This window comes from Leptodactylus fuscus, chromosome 2 (assembly GCF_031893055.1).
Source record: "Leptodactylus fuscus isolate aLepFus1 chromosome 2, aLepFus1.hap2, whole genome shotgun sequence".
Taxonomy (NCBI): domain Eukaryota; kingdom Metazoa; phylum Chordata; class Amphibia; order Anura; family Leptodactylidae; genus Leptodactylus; species Leptodactylus fuscus.
The window spans coordinates 26,020,839-26,042,312 of record NC_134266.1 but is presented as its reverse complement, the minus strand read 5'-3'; the positions used below and the strand labels follow the sequence as shown (position 1 = coordinate 26,042,312).

General features: G+C 45.9%; 2 protein-coding genes across 2 annotated transcripts in view; both read left to right on the top strand.

The window, feature by feature from the left end:
- Window positions 1–8,659, top strand: part of BRWD1 (bromodomain and WD repeat domain containing 1) — a 40,004-nt gene extending 31,345 nt beyond the window's left edge. Inside the window, exons 28-39 of the mRNA XM_075263537.1 lie at window positions 268–379; window positions 469–530; window positions 698–853; window positions 2,611–2,731; window positions 2,833–2,958; window positions 3,551–3,620; window positions 4,327–4,440; window positions 4,695–4,847; window positions 4,968–5,131; window positions 5,453–5,700; window positions 6,925–7,104; window positions 7,329–8,659. Of these exons, the coding sequence (XP_075119638.1) occupies window positions 268–379; window positions 469–530; window positions 698–853; window positions 2,611–2,731; window positions 2,833–2,958; window positions 3,551–3,620; window positions 4,327–4,440; window positions 4,695–4,847; window positions 4,968–5,131; window positions 5,453–5,700; window positions 6,925–7,104; window positions 7,329–8,248 (2,426 nt within the window). The 3' untranslated portion in view covers window positions 8,249–8,659. The remainder of the gene's footprint in view (window positions 1–267; window positions 380–468; window positions 531–697; window positions 854–2,610; window positions 2,732–2,832; window positions 2,959–3,550; window positions 3,621–4,326; window positions 4,441–4,694; window positions 4,848–4,967; window positions 5,132–5,452; window positions 5,701–6,924; window positions 7,105–7,328) is intronic.
- Window positions 8,660–14,114: 5,455 nt separating this feature from the next.
- On the top strand, window positions 14,115–21,467 carry PSMG1 (proteasome assembly chaperone 1). The gene is made up of 7 exons (XM_075262588.1): window positions 14,115–14,334; window positions 17,158–17,267; window positions 18,048–18,202; window positions 18,645–18,707; window positions 19,497–19,695; window positions 20,470–20,606; window positions 21,289–21,467. The coding sequence occupies exons 1-7, from the start codon at window positions 14,132–14,134 to the stop codon at window positions 21,361–21,363; spliced, it is 942 nt and encodes a 313-aa protein (XP_075118689.1). The 5' UTR covers window positions 14,115–14,131; the 3' UTR covers window positions 21,364–21,467.
- Window positions 21,468–21,474: the final 7 nt, after the last annotated feature.

Genomic DNA, 21,474 nt, shown 5'->3' with positions numbered 1-21,474 from the left:
CAATTTTTTTTTTTTTTTGGTACTTGATTTGTGGGGGGAAAATTGTATGGAGAGCATGGGCATTATTGATTGAAGAATGAATGGGGTTGGTTCTGGCACAGCCTTGTATACTATCGCAAACAGAAAAGGGGGGGAGGCTCCTGCTGCAGCCAGATGTGGAATCGGGGACATGGCCAATCTCTTGAGACACGGACAGAAGATTCACTTTAAATATATAACTAATGTATTAGCGATCAATGCAGTGTCTCAATGTCCTTTTCCATTTAGGTCATCGGTTTCGGTCTATCATAGACGATGCGTGGTGGTTCGGGACGGTTGTCGGCCAGGAGCCTTATCAAGCCGATTATCCGGACAGTCTGTTCCAGTGCTACACAGTGAAGTAAGACCTGTCATTCCTCTCCTATAACTCTCCAGTACATCATAGACGTCTCCTACATCCCCTGACCTGCTTTGCTCTGCTTTTTACAGGTGGGATAATGGAGAGATTGAGAAACTAAGTCCCTGGGACATGGATGTCATTCCTGACCATAGTACGTCCATTTTGTACACTATTGCACATGACACCATTTGATGGTTTTTATTACACTTCCTCTATTTTGTCACTGTATCATGGAAGTTGAGGAGTCTCTCTAATATTTTGCAGCCCATTAGTAAAAACCTTTGCCATTTTCCATCGCTTGTGTGTTTTTCCCGTTAGTCCTTCCGCCTGAAGAGCTGGGAACCAGCATCTCCATCACCGATGACGAGCGCGACACGTTGTTATATTACCCCCAGGATGGAGAATGGGGAAAAGGGAACCAAGACAGTGAATGTGAGCGAATTATCTGCGGGATCGATCAGCTCCTCAATCTAGGTGAGATGCAAAATGGAAGTTTGTGGGACATTAGGTCCTGTGCATATCAGTTTTTGGATTGTTCCTCTTAACCTTTGAATGACTGGTAAGAACTAAAAAACAAAACAAAAAAAAACCCTGTCTAAATTGGTGACTAAACTAGCATAATATCGTAAAATTGGGTCATTTATATTATTGGGGGTTTCCAGTCTACCTATCCTTAGGTGTCAGCGTCTTTGCTACCGTATTTTCCGGACTATAAGGCACACATAAAAACCTACGATTTCCTCAGAAATCGTAAGTGCGGCTTATAGTCCGGTGCGCCTTATATATGGATGGAAGCGGCGGCAAAGTCTGCGTGCCGCTTCCATACATAAAAGGCACCGTAAGGGTGCATTCACACTACCGAACGCCGGCGTGTATCACAGCCGTACACGCCGGCGTTACAGCAGGGCTGCCGGACACTTCCTATTCATTTCTATGGGAGCCGGCATGCGAGCGCTCCCCATAGAAATGAATGGACAGACACTTCCCATTCATTTCTATGGGAGCCGGCATGCAAGTGCTCCCCATAGAAATGAATGGAAAAAAGCAGTCCATTCATTTCTATGGGGAGCGCTCGCATGCCGGCTCCCATAGAAATGAATGGGAAGTGTCTGGCAGCCCTGCTGTCACGCCGGCCTGAAACAGAACGTGAAACTTACCAAGCGGTGCAGGGCGGGCATTCAGGCCTCCTCTTCCTCCGATGTCCTGACCACTTCCTCCGGCGCTCGCGAACTAATGGCCTGGGCACATGCGCAATATCATAATGCTTCTACGGCTACTGCGCATGCGCCCAGGCCATTCTCAGCGAGCGGCGGAGGAGGAGGACGGAACATCGGAGGAAGAGGAGGCCTGAATGCCCGCCCACCCTGCACCGCTCGGTAAGTTTCACATTCTGTTTCAGGCTTTTATTTTAAAACGGGGAGGGGGGGGGGGGGGGGGAGGAGCGCTTCCAATAGAAGCGGCTGGCACGTGGGGGGGTTAAGCGGCCGCTGGCAAAGTCTGCCTGCCGCCGCTTTCAATAACATATAATGCGCACCGGACTGCGGCTTATAGTCCGGTGCGCCTTATATATGAACCGAGACGGACTATAAGGCGCTCATGGGCAATGCGCCTTATAGTCCAGTGCGCCTTATAGTCTGTAAAATACGGTACTTACCAAAGCAGAGCGCCGCACACAGTAAAGTGGCTTTGCTTGGTATTACAGTTCAGCCCATTCACTTGAATGGGACTGAACTGTGATGAGGTCATATGACGTAACATGGCACCATATAGCCTGTGAAGTGGAAGCGGTGCTCAGGTTGTCTGATGTATCGGGGTCGGACCCATCTTTGAGCCAGAAACCTATGAGGTCATTAAAGAAAAAGGTCCAGAAAATCCCTTTAAAAAGAAATTACCTATTCAGATCCTATCCTTTGGGAATCACAATGGCTAAGGCTGATCCTACACATGAGGTTATGGTCACACCTGCGTTTAATACTCCGTCAGAGGACACAAATGGAGATTAATGGCCCCCATTGACTTTAATGAGGGGTCCATTGGGTACCTGTCATATAACTAAAAAGCTGGATAAAAAAAAGTTGTGTATGCAAGATGACTTTGTCCAATGACACAGACGGTGATACAGATGTGAACATGGCCTTAGTTGCCAGCTGACTGTTTCTCTCCCAGCCATAGCAGGCTTCTTATAGGTAGGTTTCTGACATTTTAACCTGTGGCCCCTGTTTTTGTGACAGATATTGCAGGTCCTTTTGCTGCCCCGGTCGATTTAAGCGTCTACCCCTCCTACAGCTTGATGATCGCCTACCCCACTGATCTCAGCACTATACGGATGAGGCTTGTCAATCGCTTTTACCGGTAAGAGACTGCAGATTTTCCTGGAGTGACATCTTTATAGAAGATCTTCAGAATTTTTCACCATTCCCCCCCCCCCCCCCCCCTTTTTTTTTTTTCTTCAGGAGGGTTTCTGCTCTGATTTGGGAAGTGCGATACATAGAACATAACGCCAGGACGTTCAACGAACCAGGAAGTAACATTACAAAGTCAGCCAAGAAAATCTCAGACCTGCTGGTGAAATTTATAATGTAAGAAATGCGCGGGCGGATAAATGCTCAATTCTCGGGTGTAAGAGTCACCAAATTTAGTGTTTGATGTGCTTTATGCTTTGGTGCAGGTTAAAGGTGTCCATGACTATAAAAAGCTGTGTGTGTGTGGAAGGAGTTACCTGGTTTCTGCTATGGATGTCCTTAGGATAGGCCATCAGTATTAGGGTCTGACAACCAGGACCTCCACAGATCAGCGAAAAACAAAACAGCGAGGCGCTGTGTAATATTTCCTTACAAATATTCCCTCTAGTGGCTGGTGTAGATACTACAACCCTGCCCTATAAATTTTAATGGAGCGCTGCGGCCATACCAATCCCTGAGCAGCGTGGCTGTAATATTACCAGGAGCTGAGCTGTCTCAGTACAGCTGATCTGCAGGGGTGCTGGATGTCAGATCTACACAATGTGTAATGTTAATGGCTTATGATAAAGACAGGTACTTTATTACCCCTTTCCTAGTTTTGCTGCCATCTTCCAAACTCTGAAGGGAACATCCTGCCACAAAACCACGACCTCTTGTCCTCTTTGTGCTATTTTCACATAGAAATAGGTTATATTTTTCTATTTTCCAGGGACAGCAGCTGTTCCAGTATTACGGACTTGTGCACTACTACTGATGGCGAGGAGACGTGCGATGGACAGGTAAGGTCTCCCACCTGTCACACTCCATGTCTTGTTGCTTCTGTGGATTGTGCAGAAACTTATGTGCACAAGTTCATCCACTGACCTGAGAAGCCATTCCTCTGGATGCGATCACTGTGATCTGTAGGTCACACTTGGTACTGTATTTCCTTCCTTTTCTACACTTGCCTTGTGTGTAAGAGGTGAAGATCCTGCTGGGTCATGTGATCTGGTGCTGGGCACCCCCTGGGGGTGTGTATTAGGATTGGTTTGGGTCGGTCTGTTTTAGGGGTAAAGACATTTTCCAGGATTGTAATATTGACGACATTCCCTTAGGGTAAGCCATTGATATCAGATTTGTGGGGGTCCTGGGTATTTCACACTCTACAATCAGCTGTCTGAAGAGAGCCCTACAAACGCTTACTGAATACCAAGCACAGCGCTGTACATCGTATAGTGGCTGTGCTTGGTATTGCAGCTAGGCGGCAACCAGACCACATGATGAAAGAATGGTATCCCACTGGCCTGTGAAGTGAAAGCCACCCGAGTGCACAGCCACATCAATCAGCTGATCTGTGGGGGTCCTCTACATCTGACCACAACTGTTAAGATAATTATGACCAATCGGTCATTGATATTTGACTCCTGGAAAACCACTTTAATACCCAGGACTTTATTATCTTATCATTTAGTGTTTCTTGAGTAAAATTTCTCTTTATCACACTAGAGAGAGAACACGGCCGATTCCTGGAAGAGTCGCTTCATGGACCTGGTTGACTTTATAATAGACTGTGAAGACTCTGAGCCCTTCAGGCAGCCAGTGGACCTGGAGCAGTTTCCTGTAAGACATTGTTTAATTCCATGTAATACCTGCTGTGACTACCTGTGCCCCAGCCTTAAGGGGGTTAAGGTAACAGGAGAAGTGTCTTAATACTGGGCTTCTAGGGTCCCTATGCGGCTTCTGGAGATGGCGTGGAGCACCCCATGTACATTAGGGGACTCTGACCCCGCTCTCCTGGTCACCAGATATTAACTAAGGACTATGTGGAAAACCCCTTTAAGGACATCTAGTAACACCTTTTATTTTTCTTATAGGATTACAAGGACATTATTGATACACCGATGGATTTTGGGACCATCAAAGAAACTTTGGCGGCTGGAAATTACAGCAGCCCGTACGACCTGTGTAAAGATATGAGATTAGTCTTCTCAAATGCAAAGCTTTACACGCCAAATAAAAGATCCAGGGTAAGACGACATGTCATGAAACGTGACCTGTCCTATGTAACATGACTATAACATTAGTATTAAACCACTCTTTCCATATTATTTGCCCCTTTACTATAGATCTGCTTTTTTCCCTTATAGATTATTGGGATGGTATTAAGACTGTCGCCCCTTATGGAAGAGAGGATGAAAGGAATCCTCTGTGAATACAAAGCTATCCAAAAATCTCAGATGGCTTCTGAAGCTCGCCGCGCCATGAAGAGGACGCCTGTGAAGGATGTGAAGCACGAGAGAAGATCTCACAGGTCAGAGCTTTGTCCTTTCACTCTATTTGTGCAGTTCCTTTTGGTTTGTTTTCATAGGGCTATGTTCACATCGGTCCAGAAGGGTCTGTCTAAAATCATGGACAAAAAGTTTGAGGGTCACAGAAAAAATAACCAATACCCAACGGACCTCATTATTGTCATTATGGTGTTGCCCCCCATCATTAGACAGATCCGTTCTCTTGTTCCTATGAACTACCATTTAATTTATCAGGGATTGACCCCCCCTGTTGGTCAGCAGGTGAATGCGGGGGGTTAATTTAGTTTCTTGGACCTCACCTTATAAGCTTTGTCTCTTTGCAGCACCATAAAGAGAAAAGTCAGACAAGTGAGACCGTCCACCTCTGAAATGAACCAACGTTTCTTAGAAATGTCTTCACCGCAGCCTACCTCAAGTGGAGCAGAGCACGCTCCGAGTCCCCTCCGCGTAGCCAGCTCCACGGCAAGGCACCTTAATGGACAATCGCCCGGCTCCTCCTGTGCATCATTCACCAAATCTCATGCGTCTAGTAGAGAGCGCGACTCCTCACCAAGCTCTTCCAGGTCTTCAGGTAATGGTATTGGTGATAAACACGACCATGGTTGTCTCCTGCCTGTGACAACCATGCTAGGTCTGCAGAATCTTGTGTATGACCTCTGTCACTTATAATAGGAACTGTGCAAGTGACAGATGATTCGTGAAGGTTCTGCTAGGCCTCGTCTTATCATCATGGAGGGCCATGTGTCCATAAACGTCACTTGGCTTCCTCCACCGCACCTGCACTAGTTTCTGGAACAGTGTGAGTTAGTACAGGGGTTGTCCAGGGAGTAGTAATTTATCTACTGTATCCTGGGCGTTATTGATGATGGACTCTGAGGTTCTAGGGACAGCGCGACCCCTGGGTCATGTGATTTGATGTAGGTTTCTTCCCCTTATTGGTTCACTTCGTTCCAGATCTCACCTATACTATGGGGGCTGGCTTTACTACGCACCCAGGCCCCATAGTGTATGTGGGGGTGGTATCCCGTGTGCGGATCACATGTCACTGAAACCCCCAGGTCCATCATCAGTAGTCCCCAGACCAAGTAAGTAAATTACTCGCAGGACAAGCCCTATAAAGGAATCCTATCATTAAAACTCTTTTTTTTTTTTTTCTGGGTACCACCTAGGAATTGCCTTAAGAAAGGCTATTCTTCTCCTACCTTTAGATGTCTTCTCCGCGCCGCCATTCCGTATATAATCCGGTTTTCTACGGTATGCAAATGAGTTCTCACAGCACTGGGGGCAGGCCACTTCGCTCAAATAGCACTGGGGGCATCCCCAATGCTGCGAGAGAACTCTCCAGCGCCACCTCCATCTTCTTCAGGAACGTCCTCTTCACGCGTCTTCTTCCGGCGGTGGCTTTAAACTTCTAGGCCTCGGGCAGCTGACTGCGGATGCCTGCTGGCCACAAGAAAATGGCCGCTTACAATACTGTATAAGCAGCCATTTTCTTGTGGCTGGTGGGCATGCGCAGTCGGCTTTGCCTGAGGCCTAGAAGTTTGGAGGCGGTGCTGGAGAGCTCTCTCGCAGCATTGGGGACACCCCCAGTGCTGCGAGAGAACTCATTTGCATACTGAAAAAACTGGATTATATACCGAACGGTGGCGCGGAGAAGACATCTAAAGATAAGAGAACAATAGCCTTTCTTAAGGAAACTCCTACGTGGTACCCAGAAAAAAAAAGAGTTTTAGTGATAGGATCCCTTTAAGTACAAAGTCTGTTGCATTGCAGTTCTAACGCTTTGTCTTTGCAGGCAGTGATACAGACTCTTCGTCTTCTACCTCGGCTTCTGAACATTCCTCCAGCTCTTCATCTTCCTCCAGCTCAGAAAAAAATAACAAAACCGATTCTAGTCCAGTGTCCCACAGGGTAAATGGTGTGAAATCTAAAATGACAAATTGCAGACAACAGAGAGCAACTGCTTCGAAGCAAGGTAAATGGCAGCAAAAGCAAAACTGCACCCACTTCAGAGGGGGGGTGGCGGTGGTATTTGACTGCATGCTGCAGCTCTATTCAGTTCTGTGGGGTTGTTGTTGCTGTATGTATCCAGGCAGCCCCCTACAAATGAGTAGAACTTGAGTGAAGCCCTGATCGGTAATGAAGGGATAACGTGTTACCAGAATATGCATTTCTGACAACTTCTTTGTCTTCCTGCAGCATCTCAGGGCAATAACCAAAGGCGACCGGCAGCCAGCCTATGGAGAACCACAAGTTCCTCCGAATCAGACTCTGAATCTGCTGGAAAATCTCATCAGGGAACGCGGAAGAAAACGCTCCGCAAATGTGCTGCCTTGGCAGCGAACAAGATCAAAAACATGTCCGATGTCGAAAACAGCGCCTCCACCTCTGACAGCGACTGCAGCGCCAGCAAAAACAGCCGGACCTTGCCCCAGCGGACCGCGGCGGAAAAGGCGAAGAAGCGCCTCCTGCATGACACAGACGAAGAGATGGGCTTAAGAAGTGACAGCGAGAGGGAACGTCCTACCGTAAAAGTGGTAAAGTCACAATCTCCAGAATGCAGAGTCGTCTTGACCAACGTTTGTCCCACTGGCACTTTTGGAGGTAGGTTATTACCTCAGCTCCGCAATGGCGTGGTATCCGATTCGGAATCGGAAAACGAATCGCCTGAAAGGAAGAGACCGAAAAAAGCCGCCTCGCCGCCGCGTACTGAGAAACAAAGACTAAGTGACTCTGATGACTCCTTAGGCTCCAGCTCCGGTGAGAGCTCGCCACCCAGGAACGGAAACGGCATCTCATCCGATTCCGAATCCTCCCTCTCTGACGACAGCGAGGACATCCGTACCAATGGCAGAGTGGTGGGCAGATCCAGGGGTCACGATCAGAAGAGGAAGCGCGTCTTTAGCAGCTGCGACGATGACTGGCAGGAAGAGGACAGCGGGCGCGTGCGCAAGTTAACCCGCCGCTCGAAAATCCGCACAAGAAACCAAGGAAAAAGGACAGTACGGTACGAAGAGAACACTGCACACAGCGACGAAAATGTGAACGGCGCTCAGTCTCGAGCCTCCCGTCTTCAGAGGTTGTCCCTCCGAGAGCGAGTGCGCCAGTTCTTCCGCTAATTCACAAAACAAAAAAAAAAGTTGACTTCACCAGTTGTTCCAATTCAGGGATTAGACTTTTTTTTTTTTTTTTTTTTTTTTTTTGTTCTTCTCTTGAAAAATTGGATCTGTGAATGTGTCGGAGACTTTTTACTCGTTTTTTTTTTTTGACTTGCACTTGTTCTTGAAGCATTTACAGCACAGATGCCAACGTGTGCCTCCCGACGGGGCAGAAGGCGTTTGTACTTGAGGGTCGTCTCTCGACTTCTCGCCATGTGACCCCCGCCCACATCCCGGGAGTTTATCGGCCATTGAACACTAATTTTGCACAGCTTGTTACGTTTACAGAGGTCTATAGGTTTTGGGTTTTTTTGTAAATTTTGGGGGTTTTTCTTATGTTTTTTATGCAAAAACTTGTTAAAAAAAAAAAAATAGTTCACCCATCTTTTTTTTTTTTTTTTTTTTTTTTTTTCCCTCCCTCCTTAACACTTGAACTTTTTTTTTTTTTGTTACAGAATCCAGTAGAAGCCAATGGCGGTAATTTATTATAATTTCCGGTCATGAAATCTTCCCTTCGCCCTGAAGGGTTTATTTCGTAGTGTTTGTTTTGATTTTTCTTTCCTCAGTTTTTATTTGGTGAAAACCTTCAGAAGTATTAATTTATGAAACGTTCGCACTGGGTTATCACTGCTGTAGCCGTACGAGCACGGGTAGACCGCCATATTGAAGGTACAGCAACCACTAACCGAAACGTTAGATTGTTTCATGCTTTATCTGCAGATTTTTGTGTCTTCCAAAGCGCTTATATGTCTTAAAGAAGTTCTCTACCTGAAATTTTTGTAACTATAGTGGCAGGAGAGCGGGGTGACTGACTGGGCTGCTTTTTACATAGCCGTCAGTACAGTGCCAATCCGGCTTTAGGGTAACTGGTTCCATCTTCAAATCAGCTCCAAAATCCGGCCAGAATCTGCCTCCTAGTGTTGTATATGGGAGGAAGATTTGGGTCCAGAAAATGTAGGTCCTCTGCAAGTCCTTCCCATGTGGACCCTTAAAGTGAATGTCTACCAAGTAAATCCTATGATGTAGTGTTAGTGCTTTATAGTGGTTATAGCACTATAGAGCATTAAAACCTCTGCCTAGGGGTGTAAAAACTTAAAAAAGCAAAAAAGACCCAAAACACACTGTAGTTGCATGCACCTAGCACTAGAGGGAGCAAATGTGCATACTGTTTATACATTGAACATAACTATGTATACAGTTAGCTCCCTCTAGTGGTGACTGCAGGTAGTTACAGGTTTTTATTTTTATACAGATGATGTAGAGTTGTCTGACAACTATAAAGATTATATTAAAGGGGGTTGTCGCGTACTCTGATATTCCTTTTCTCAGGCCAGTGACAATATATGCATTTGTCACATGACCACGCTGCAGCTCTGCCCTATTGAAATGAATGGGACTGAGCTGCAATACCAAGCCCAGCCACTATATAGTGTTTGGTGCAGTGCTGGGTGAATAGTGAAGAGGTCCCTGCAATCAATATTGTAGTCCCAGATGACCCCTTTAAGCCCGGTTGCGATGGATACACATCCGCAGTGATTTCCGTTAGGTTGTTAGAAAGCAGCGAGTCTGATATTTTAGAAAAATTTATCACAAAAGTAAGAGAAGAGATTGCAAGTCCCTGCTAGCACCAAAACGGCATGCTGTGGTCTAACTGGAAGGTTACACTTCCCCAATTTTGGGTCCAATATGGTTCTAAAAAAGTGTGACCTGGTCCAAGCTTGTAAGCTGCCATACCTGTTACATGAAGGGTGGCCAGTTTTGGCTCGATTGGACGACCATCTGATGTGTATGGCGATAGAGCAGATGGATTTCAGCATGCCCACTGAGGTCTGGCAGGATCTTATACTTCCTAATACCTTTGGAGAGCACATGTACACTCAGCTGGGCATGCATGTCTATGGAAGGTCAGGAGGGAGTAGCCATACTGCTGCGTTCTAACCGGACTGTTGGCAGAGAACTTAGTGTTACTTTTACAATTTGCACATTTCACTGTTAGAGTTTTATAGCCCCTTCTCAGAGACCTGTGCCATGGGAGTTTAGGGCAGGGACGGGGCCACCTCGGGAGTTTGGGGGGCAGGGGAGGAGCTGCCTCGGGGTTTGGCCTCTTTGCAGTTCTCAGGTCTCTGCAGTTATTGGTTTGTTATTACCTATGTTATCTGCCCCTCTCCTCTGATATCAGCAGGTGACTGGGGGATGTCCAGAGCAGTCAGATTTTTGGGTGTTTTTGTGCCTGTATTTTGGCTTGGGGTCCTGCCTGGCCATGGGTGTGCTGAGTGTCGTAGATCATTATGACACTAAGTTTTGGGCAGTAGACCTGGAGTTGGGCTGTGACCCCGGGGGCTAGAGCTGCCCCCTACTGTTCCACTCTGGCAGCGCGGTGCTATTCTATTTCAGGCCCACATCAGTCCTATTTACCTCCAGCAGTGGGAGTTTTGTTGCAGTGTACAGGAAACACAAAAAGCGAGACACTGCTGCAAATGAGCCTCATGGATAATGCAGGGAGATCAGCGCAGACTGTCGCCTATAGAGAAGATATATAGAGGCCTCTATAGCTAAGACCGATGCCATTTCCCCTTGTTTTAAAGGGCTGGTGCCTGCGCTGCTCACGTTATTTCATTGAGTATGCATGGACAGCGCCATCTTGTGTCTGTTTGAAAGTTGAGCGGCTTTTTGCACTGTATGTGTGTGAGCGTTGGGGGGGGGGGGGGGGTCTTCATGGAGAACTTTTTGACATTTAATTCTATATAAAAGTATTTTCTGCCAGAGATTCAATGTTGTTTCTGTGCGATTTTGAGACCATTGCTTTATTTTCAATAAAGAAAAGTTGTACGGGTGTCGTTTGTTTGGTTGTAGCAGGGGCCATCAGATGGGCCAGGGATAACCGCCGACATGTAACACATCACTGAGGACCTGGCCATGGTGTGGCCATACCTGTATTCCCTGTAAATGCAGCGCATAGAGTTCAGCATTGCACTGTTCCTCTGTTACTCTTCCTGGCATTATATAGTAAACTGACAAGTTTTTGATAAAATTTGCTTTGGCTGTGCCGTGTTGACTGGTCAGTATGGAATGAATCGCGGTGAGTAGGGGACACTGATGAGGCATACTACGTTTACTTCTACTTTTCCAGGAGGAGTAACAAAGGGATAACAAAATGTAGCTGCTCGTTTTCCAGGAGGAACAACAGAAGGACGGCAGCAAACAGAGCTGGTAAAGTGTTTACTTATTGTACATCTTCTTTGGGATGAGCCTCAGGTTTCTTCGCTAGGTCTGATCCTAGGTCATGTGATCGGAACCAGGACTGACTCTTAAGTTGCTCCGCCTCCTCCTGCATTCACTGCTACATCCATGTCCTAATACAGGTAACTAGAAGGTAACGGGGGTGACTTGGTTTTTTTTTTTTTTTTTTTTGCACTGGTCCTGATCATGAGTTGGGGTCAGAACCTGACGCTTTATCCAAAAAATTAATCATTAGTAGTCTATTAGACTTGGCCTGCACCGCCCCTTTAAGTGATTGGCCTAGCGGCCCCCCAGATATGTCTGGTTAGATTAATACAGGAACAGTGGGAGGGGTCGCAACCAATATTAGTGAATACATTTCAGGAGGAGAGAAGACCTCAGGCTGAATATAGACACCCCCCAGACCCGAGAGAAGACCCCAGGATAAATATTGGCACCCTAGACCCGAGAGGAGACCCCAGAATGAACATAGACACCCCCAGACCTGAGAAGAGACCCCAGGATGAATACAGACACCCCCTCCCCCCCAGACCTGAAAAGAGACCCCAGGATAAATAGACCTCCAGACCTCAGAGGAGACTCTCAGACTAAATACAGACCCGGGCATAGGCCTAAGAGCAGTCCTTAAACGGATGTAGACAGAAGCCCTATAAATAACTGTGGCCCCCCGGCCCCCCCTGTACTGACAGCCCCAGAACAATGACAATGTCCCGGTCAGTTCAACTGATGCAAAATGGCTGCTGAAAATGGATGTATTTTATCTGGGCAGCCAAGTCCGTGTACATGAGGAGTGAAGGCCGGTCTGGTCTGGTCCTACAGAGGAACTGCTGGATGCCTATGATGGGTCGGTGTCAGTACACACTGGACATCACTGCAGACTGGTCACAGCAGCCATACTGCCCCCTGTCTACTGCTGAGAGCACCTACAATGGACATCAGAACTGGACCATAGAGCAATGGAAGATCTGAGCAATCCCATGACATCGTGTGGATGACCGGGTGTGCACGTCACTTACCTAGGGAGGAGATAACACCAGGGGGCGCTATGGGGGGGGGGGACTGGGCAATGTTCTGCTAGAAAACGTGTTATGTGTACCAATGTGATGTCGGCCGTGCTGAGACAGGACATAATAATCAGCCTAGAATTACTATCCTAGTGTATGGGAAGAATATGCAAATCTGTCTCCCAAGATGTAAACAGGGAGACAGTGCCTCTGTTTGCTGCCCTCCATAGCAAGCAACCCTGAACAACATGCCCGACTTCCCAGAAGCCTTTGCTGCATGATGCGAGGTTATAACCAAATCAGTTTCTCAGCTACGGACGGCACTGTTTCTGTCTCTTTGGACGTCATCAGCGCAGCCTAGAGAGAACTGATTTGGTTTGAGTGAGAGGCTGAGAGCCCAGATTATGGGGATAACGTCCATCCTTAGGGAGAGACCACCTTCTCAGGTGTGTGGAGACTTATAGCCATCGTTGCTCCACTGCAAAGGAACATGGGAAGAATATGCAAATCTGTCTCCCTAGTGTATTACAAGAGGAATCAAAGGATCGCAGGCTCAAGCCCCTAGTGGTGCTGAAAGGAATTACTGGTGTAAAGAAACAAATCTGTAACAACAAAGCTAAACATTGTGACTGATGTATGACCGGGCACTTGTGTCGCCCCCTCCTAGGTCCCAGAATTGACATAAATAAGTCTGAGGGGGTTTGTGGGGCACAAAAATGAAAAAAGTCTCGATTTTTGCTGCAGTTTTTTTTGATGTGTTTGGTAATTTTTTTGGTGCACAAACCATAATAAATAAACCAAAGGAATAAAAAGGGATCAAAAAGTCCCCTCGTACCCTCCAAGAATGACTTTACATGTATGCAAGGGGTTAACAATGTGCACGAGACATAAATCTACAATGGTGGCGACGTTTTTGGAAGTTTTTCAATTTAATGTGACTTTAAAGGGTTAAACCAGGCAGGTTAGCGACAGGGCTAGAGACTAAATTTGGCCTCCTCTTGTGGCCAATCATCATCACTACAGGTCACTTTCCAGTCCATTAACAGACAGTAAAATATGAAGCGCCATCTAGTGGCGATTATTGGTCATAGTCTACAGAAGCGATACAATAAGCCTGCATGTGGGATGTTCGGGCTCCCTCTAGTGTCAGCACCTGGTAAGTACAATTGAAGCCACAGTCTATGCGTCCAGGCTCCCTCTAGTGTCAGCTGCTCGGTAACTACAATTGAAGCCACAGTCTATGCGTCCTGGCTCCCTCTAGTGTCAGCTGCTTGGTAACTACAATTGAAGCCACAGTCTATGCGTCCAGGCTCCCTCTAGTGTCAGCTGCTCGGTAACTACAATTGAAGCCACAGTCTATGCGTCCAGGCTCCCTCTAGTGTCAGCTGCTCGGTAACTACAATTGAAGCCACAGTCTATGCGTCCAGGCTCCCTCTAGTGTCAGCTGCTCGGTAACTACAATTGAAGCCACAGTCTATGCGTCCAGGCTCCCTCTAGTGTCAGCTGCTCGGTAACTACAATTGAAGCCACAGTCTATGCGTCCAGGCGCCCTCTAGTGGTGAGAGCAGACATTAGATCCCTCCTACATTTTGCCTGTGTCATGCTTCTAGGCCTGAGCTCCTCACAGCTACTTCCTGCTCCTTCAGCACTGCACACAATAGACATGGCCACCTTCTTTGGGGAGGTCTTATCTGTCTTCTCCAGGGCTGTGGATGAGGAAGATGAGGATGAAGACGAAGAAGAAGCAGCAGAAGAACTGGACGAAGAGGACAAGGAGATCCGGAAGGAATTAGCTAAGAAGAGGTAAGTGTGTATTCACACCTGGCTGCGGGCTGGTTACACATGACCCCTGTATATCATCGCTATAGGCAGGGGCTGCACGGGGGACGTATACGGCACCGCCTGCTACACACAGTCTAATGTCAGAAGCTGCACACGTGACTTACATGGGATTTAGTTGTAGGATCTATAAGTAATCCGGTCTGATCTAACAGTCGCTGAGGCTGCACCTGTCACCGCAGTGTGCGGGGAGTTACTAGGGGGGATTTAGGGCGACGGTTATCAAGTCACATCCAAATTGTACAACCAAAAACTTTGGTCAAGGTGGCGGCGAGTCTGAGGGATTCACATCTGTGTTGGGGGGTCTCGGTAGGAATCAGCGGAGAGAAAAGTCCTGCGGGGTTTTATACTGAAACCCATAATCATTTATTATTATTGTTTATTTGTATAGCAGCATTAATTCCGTGGTGCTTTACATTATTATATTAATTCCATGGTGCTTTACATTATTATATTAATTCCGTGGTGCTGTACATTATTATATTAATTCCGTGGTGCTGTACATTATTATATTAATTCCGTGGTGCTTTACATTATTATATTAATTCCGTGGTGCTTTACATTATTATATTAATTCCGTGGTGCTTTACATTATTATATTAATTCCGTGGTGCTTTACATTATTATATTAATTCCGTGGTGCTTTACATTATTATATTCTGTGGTGCTTTACATTATTATATTAATTCCGTGGTGATTCACATTATTATATTAATTCCGTGGTGCTGTACATTATTATATTAATTCCGTGGTGATTCACATTATTATATTAATTCCGTGGTGCTTTACATTATTATATTAATTCCGTGGTGCTGTACATTATTATATTAATTCCGTGGTGCTGTACATTATTATATTAATTCCGTGGTGCTTTACATTATTATATTAATTCCGTGGTGCTTTACATTATTATATTCTGTGGTGCTTTACATTATTATATTAATTCCGTGGTGCTTTACATTATTATATTAATTCCGTGGTGATTCACATTATTATATTAATTCCGTGGTGCTGTACATTATTATATTAATTCCGTGATGATTCACATTATTATATTAATTCCGTGGTGCTGTACATTATTATATTAATTCCGTGGTGCTTTACATTATTATATTAATTCCATGGTGCTGCACATTATTATATTAATTCCATGGTGCCTTACATTTGGGGGTTACATACAATACACAGAATATACAGGTAGATATAATACTAACAGTGATCGGCTGGCACAGTGGGGTAGAGGGCTTACAATCTATGGGGTCCGGGGCTTACCGCTTTTTAAATGGAGCCAAACGCCAGTGTGAACCTGGTTACCCACTAAGGCTAGGTTCACACTTCCTCCATAGGACCCAAACAACAGAGAGCCCGTCCACTATTACAGCGGTCACCCTTGGACCCCGTAGCCTATATAGAATATTATAATTTATATTGTAACCGGCCGAGTCGTGGCAGAATCTGCAATGGAGTATTTTTTAAGACTTTGACACAGATGTGAACAAAGCCTAAGGGCACATTGAAATCTGCGTCGTTGGCAGCACAGTGGCTCAGTGGTTAGCATTGTACCCTTGCAGCACTGGAGTCCTGGGTTCGAATCCTGCCAAGGGCAGCATCTGCAAGGCGTTTGTATGTTTTCCCTGTGTTTGCATGGATTTCCTCCCATTCTACAAAGACATACTGATAGGGAAAAAAAAATCTGCGTAGTTGCGTCCATTGTTAGACCATTTTTCCATTCTTCTGGTCGTACATGGACAACAACGATCCTGAAGACTCCGCCCTGTTGACTGTAATCTGGTCCGTTGTGTCGTCACCGGATGAATAAGTTGGCTTTGAACTTTTTTTTTTTTTTGATGTGAACATAGTCTTAGCTACACAGTGACCGGTAGTTCTGAGGCTCATAATCAAGTGCTCACTGCTCAGGCCTCACGTTGCGGAAATGCAGCTTTTAGTTTTTTTTGTTGTTGCAGATTTTGGTTACAAAATGATTGGGAAATCTCTAGAAAGTTCTCCCTTCTGCTCAATCCACTCCTGGCTTTGGTTCAAATAATCGCAGCAAAATCTGCAACATAGAAAAGCATCTTTTCCGCAACGTGGGGCTTCAGCCTAATAGTGACAGTGTGACCGTGTTGCAATCCACAAATTGTTGGGCCTGTAACCTGAGCAGTATTCTAAGGCCCTGTACACACACCCATAGCTTAGGTCCTTGTGCTCTCTTATCATGGATCATTTCTGTAGTTTTTCCAGATCCACACGGGGACGGTTCGATTTCCTTGGTCGTCTTCCTGTCCATTTTTGTGGCTTGGTGTCCTCTATTGATCGAGTCTGCGGAAAACATGGCTGCCATCCGTGTACCGTCCATCCTGTTATCCACAGACCCGCACACGACTACGGTCGTGTGCATAAAGCCCAACCCTGCAGGATTTCTGTATGACCACATTCACGATCAGTTGTAACCTTAATGTCGCCCGGTCACAAGTCGCCGTGTTGCAAGTGAGTCGCCGTTGCGTACAACTTACACGAGGCCAGGGCTTCTTAAAAACTTGCATTAAAATCGCACCACAAAGTTTCACATTTTTTAGGTTTGAGTTTTGTAACTTTCACCACCATCCCCATTGCTGTGTCGACCTTTGACTCCTTCACTAATGTAAAGATCTTGCACCTTTGGCCCTCAAGATCAGATCTTCTAAATATTCTATGCCTGACCCTGCTGGGTATAGTGCCCCCTGGGGCTGAGGCATGAGGTACAGGTCCATATATAGGTTATAATGCCGTCCTACGTTGTCTCCACAGAGAAGTGACCCTGACATGGAGCAGTGAGACCAGCGCTGCCATAGAGAGCTCCACCGACCATACCCTGCCCTGCACCAGCCTCATACTAGGTGTCGGAGACAATGCCTCAGGTATGACATCAGCACTAAGAGAGCGTTGCTACCCTGAAACACTCTGTGCTTCTGTGCACCTTTCTACTGTCTATACAACTCTTTCCAGCTGGTGTAGACGTGCAATGCTGTCTGGGAAAAATAACTCTGCAGATTATCGATAGGTCTATATTCCCTATACAGTAAAGTGGTGCACAGATTCTATAGCAGTGCAGTCAACTATGGACAGGAGGTACACAGACTCCACAGTAGCACAAACAGCTATGGAGCTATCTGCATGAGTTACACAGACTCTACAGCAGTTTAACCAGCTATGTACAGGAGCTACATAGACTCTACAGCAGCACAAAAAGCAATGTAGAGGGTTTGCACAGACTCAACAGTAGCACAATTAGCTATGTACAAGAGATGAAAATGCTACAGCAGCACAACTAGCTATGTGCAGGAGTCACACAGACACTATAGCAGAACATCTAGTTATGTACAGGAGTTACAGAAAGTCTATAGCAGCACAACTAGCTATGTGCATAAGATTTTGTGGCTGGACAACCAGCTATGTACAGGATTAAAGACTTAACAGAAGCACAACCAGCTATGTACAGGAGTTACACAGACACTACAGCAACACAATTGTGGGACATATTTAATTGGACTATTTAGAAAGTTAGTTAATTTTGCATTTAGGTAACAAATGAGTCATTGCAAAGGTGTCCATAGATCTAAAGCATAATGTGTTACCATCTGTGGTTGTGCAATACACATCACTAATATACTATACATGTCATATATTTCTGTGTCCAGGGTTTCTTTCAGCCTATATCCTGAGCTCCGGGAGCTGGGAGATCGTCGGCTATATCAAACTATGGAATGAGAGGTGTCGGGACCACAACCCCAAAAATGATGCAACAACTTCGTCGTCATCCTGTACCTTCTACCGATCAGTCACAGATCCTTCAGTAAGTGACCGCTGTGATGTTTTAGGAGGGAATATCTACTTTTAGTTATTGGTGGTTTGGTCGTGTGTCGTTTACAACCCACCAGTCCTTGCTGTCATGGAAATCAGCTCTATATATAAAAGTCTGTATATATACGGACCTCCTGGTTGGTGGGCTTGTGCTAATACCTGGCAGCCAAACTGAACAAACAGAGCTGCAGTATAAAGTATGATGGGGAAGGGGGGGGGGGTCAGAGCAGCAGCCTAAACCTCTTATGGAAGGAGACATAGATTTCAGACAACCTCCGACCCCCAGTTGACAACGCAGCCGAGCTGGGGTCACCGGCCTTATAAGTCCAAAGCTAAAAGGAAGTACAAAGACATTACCCACAGTACGTGACATTAGAATGTAAGACGTTTTTTAGACGACAGAACTTTGGCTAATGTGGTTCCTTTGGTTTCAGGTGATGCTCTGCCTGTGTAAGTGCTACGTGGCAGAAGATCAGCAATTCCAGTGGTGCGAGAAGGTGAGAGACAAAGTTATTTCTCATGGATCATTTTTAGGAAACCTTCAAGAAGTAGGCCAGCTAATATTATTTGTATTAAGGAAAGCGTCAGCAAGTAGGCCAGCTACCAGTGCTTTTATTGAAGGAAAGTGTCAGCAAGTAAGCTTGCTGAAATTTCTGTTTTTTATGGTACTGATTATTTCGGTGTGTACCCCGGACAGGTTAGCTTATTGAGGCAAGAACAGGGAAACCTCATATGTAACAGATCCATCCACTTCAGCTTACTGACTGTTTTCACATATGAGCAAAGAAATTGTGAAGAGTGCTGAAAGATAACAATTCCTGATGCTAATATATAACTATAATTTTATTTTTTTTAAGGGTATGTCCACATTTTATTATCTTGTCATTTTTAGACCAAATCCTCATTACAAATATCAAGATGGGGTCCCCCTAGTGTTGGCATAGGGTACTAAACATATTACTGGATGACAACCCAAGAGGCCACACACTTTACCTAGTGTCTTTAAGGCGTATTATGATATTGAGCTCCACTTCCTCAGTGACATCACATCCGTTGGACACATGTCCATGCTGTAGCTCAGTCCCATTCAAATGAATGGGGCTGAACTGCAATACCAAGCACAGCCACTGTACAATGTATGGCGCTATGATTGGTAGACTTGCCTAGTCAACCTGTGATACTAGAAACTAAGTAACGAGACAGACATACCTTTCAGAATTTTGGGAAAGCTAGGTTTGTCACCTAATAGAATAGTTCATACTATTCTTCATTCTCATCTCTTCTAGGTTTTCGGTTATCTACAGAAGTCCGCCCTTAAAGTGACCATCCTCTCCACATGTCCAGTCACTGACTATAAAACCATTGAGTCCACACACAACTTGCCGGCCCCATTTCTTAAAGTGGTCACAAGCAAGCAGTATAAGGACAGCGCCGCCTGCAGTTACCTGGAGCAGCCGAATATTGTGGACGGACTTCCCGCTGCAGGTAATATGGAGTTGTAGTCATAGTCCTGCTAGCTCTGACCATTGACGGGAAGAAGCTGCCTCTACATGTGTAGCCTTTAGAGGGCGCAGTGTGGGATTGTGGGGAAGCCTAACCTATGGGCGGAGCCTCCACATAGGCAGTGCTGTATACAGGTAGTGCTATGTGCTGGACTCTATGGGGCATATCCACTACACTGGCAGGGGGTGCATGTCTCCCCATCAGATGCACTTTTTGCTCATTATTATTTGACCAGGCAGCTTGTAGACATATACAGATGGCGGATTTGGCACCCATTGGAAACATGCGATTACATCACTGCAGCACCTATGGGGTGGCAGGGGGAACAGCTTCCTTCTCTCTTAAAGCTTAGATTTGACGGTCAGTGTTGTCCACAGTGTGTAAAGGGTCAGACGGCCAAGATCGGGCTAATATAAGTGCATGGAGTTGTGACCCTGAATGTGCTGCGATTTTTAGTCGTAAAAAAATGTCAGTGCTTGATCTTTTTTCGACTAGTTGTTGCAGCACCTTCAGGGACGCCGTGTGATCCCATTCACTTGAGTTCATAAAGGAGTTGCAGGGTGATGCAGCCATCTTTGGTCATGTGACAGGAATCGCCGTGTACCCCAGCCTTATGGGCGTCCAGGTCATGTCATTGTTGGCTACTAACTTCTCCGAGCTGGCTCATAGATTTAGGATTTTCTGGACTTTTAGCGTGCGCCTCTTTCCTGTATTACATTCTGTTGGGATTATTAAACATTCATTTCCCTCTTTTAGTGATGACGCACTGCCAGGTGTGGGGGGTCCCGGCCGCCTTCTACCAATGCTACACCGATATCACCAAACTGGACTCTGTGACTATTGAAGCGTTTCGTCCGGTGCTGTCCTGTCAGAGCATGAGCCGCCTGGCCGCGGTAAGATTTTTACATTACTGCCATTGGGCCGGATCAGGTTAGATCAGGCCTGATATCTGAAATATAGTGAGACGGGCGCGGGGCCACGTCCATGTCCTAGGCCCGAGGGTGAGTGTCACTGCCCACTTTCAAATTGGCCCCTCCTTCTGTTCATGGCACAGTGATGGTGGGATTGCATCACTGAATATACCGCCATATCGCTATGATGGTAGAAAAAGTGGGCCCCTGTGTAAAGTATGGTCATCCCCTATAAGGGGGTTCTCCTCTGTGACAGCCGTAGCCCGCACTGTTCTTGAGCTTTGGTGAATATTTTGGATTTCCCATGACCTGGCAATTCTTGGGCAACATTACCTAAAACACTGCTTTGGCCCATTCCTCTGTTACTCCTCCTGGAAATAAATGAATAAATTGTCAACTGGGTGTAACCTTGTCCCTGGTCAATCTGACACATTACAGACTGATTGGAGAGTCTCAGAATATGTCATTGACAAATGTAGTCCTGTTCTCAATTCAGTTGTATATTTCCAGGAGGAATAACTGAGGAATGACAGAATTTAAGAATTCTAATTTTTTTTTTATAAGGATTTGTTGTAGTTATTAAAATGGAGGTGCAGAGAGTCGTCTATAAATGACAAAAGAGAGGAAAGTGAGGACTGACCAGTGACATGTTGTCATTTCTTAGAAATCAGAAAAAATTGAAGAAACCTTGAAGAAAACAGTGATGACTGACGAAGTCCAGAGCAACCTGTACATATAGATGTGTATATGAGGCCATGGCCCCGGCCTGATGTATGACTGATGGGACGGTCCGCCATGGCAGGGACTGATGTACAGAAAAGATGGGAAACCAGAATACGAAGAGTTTTTA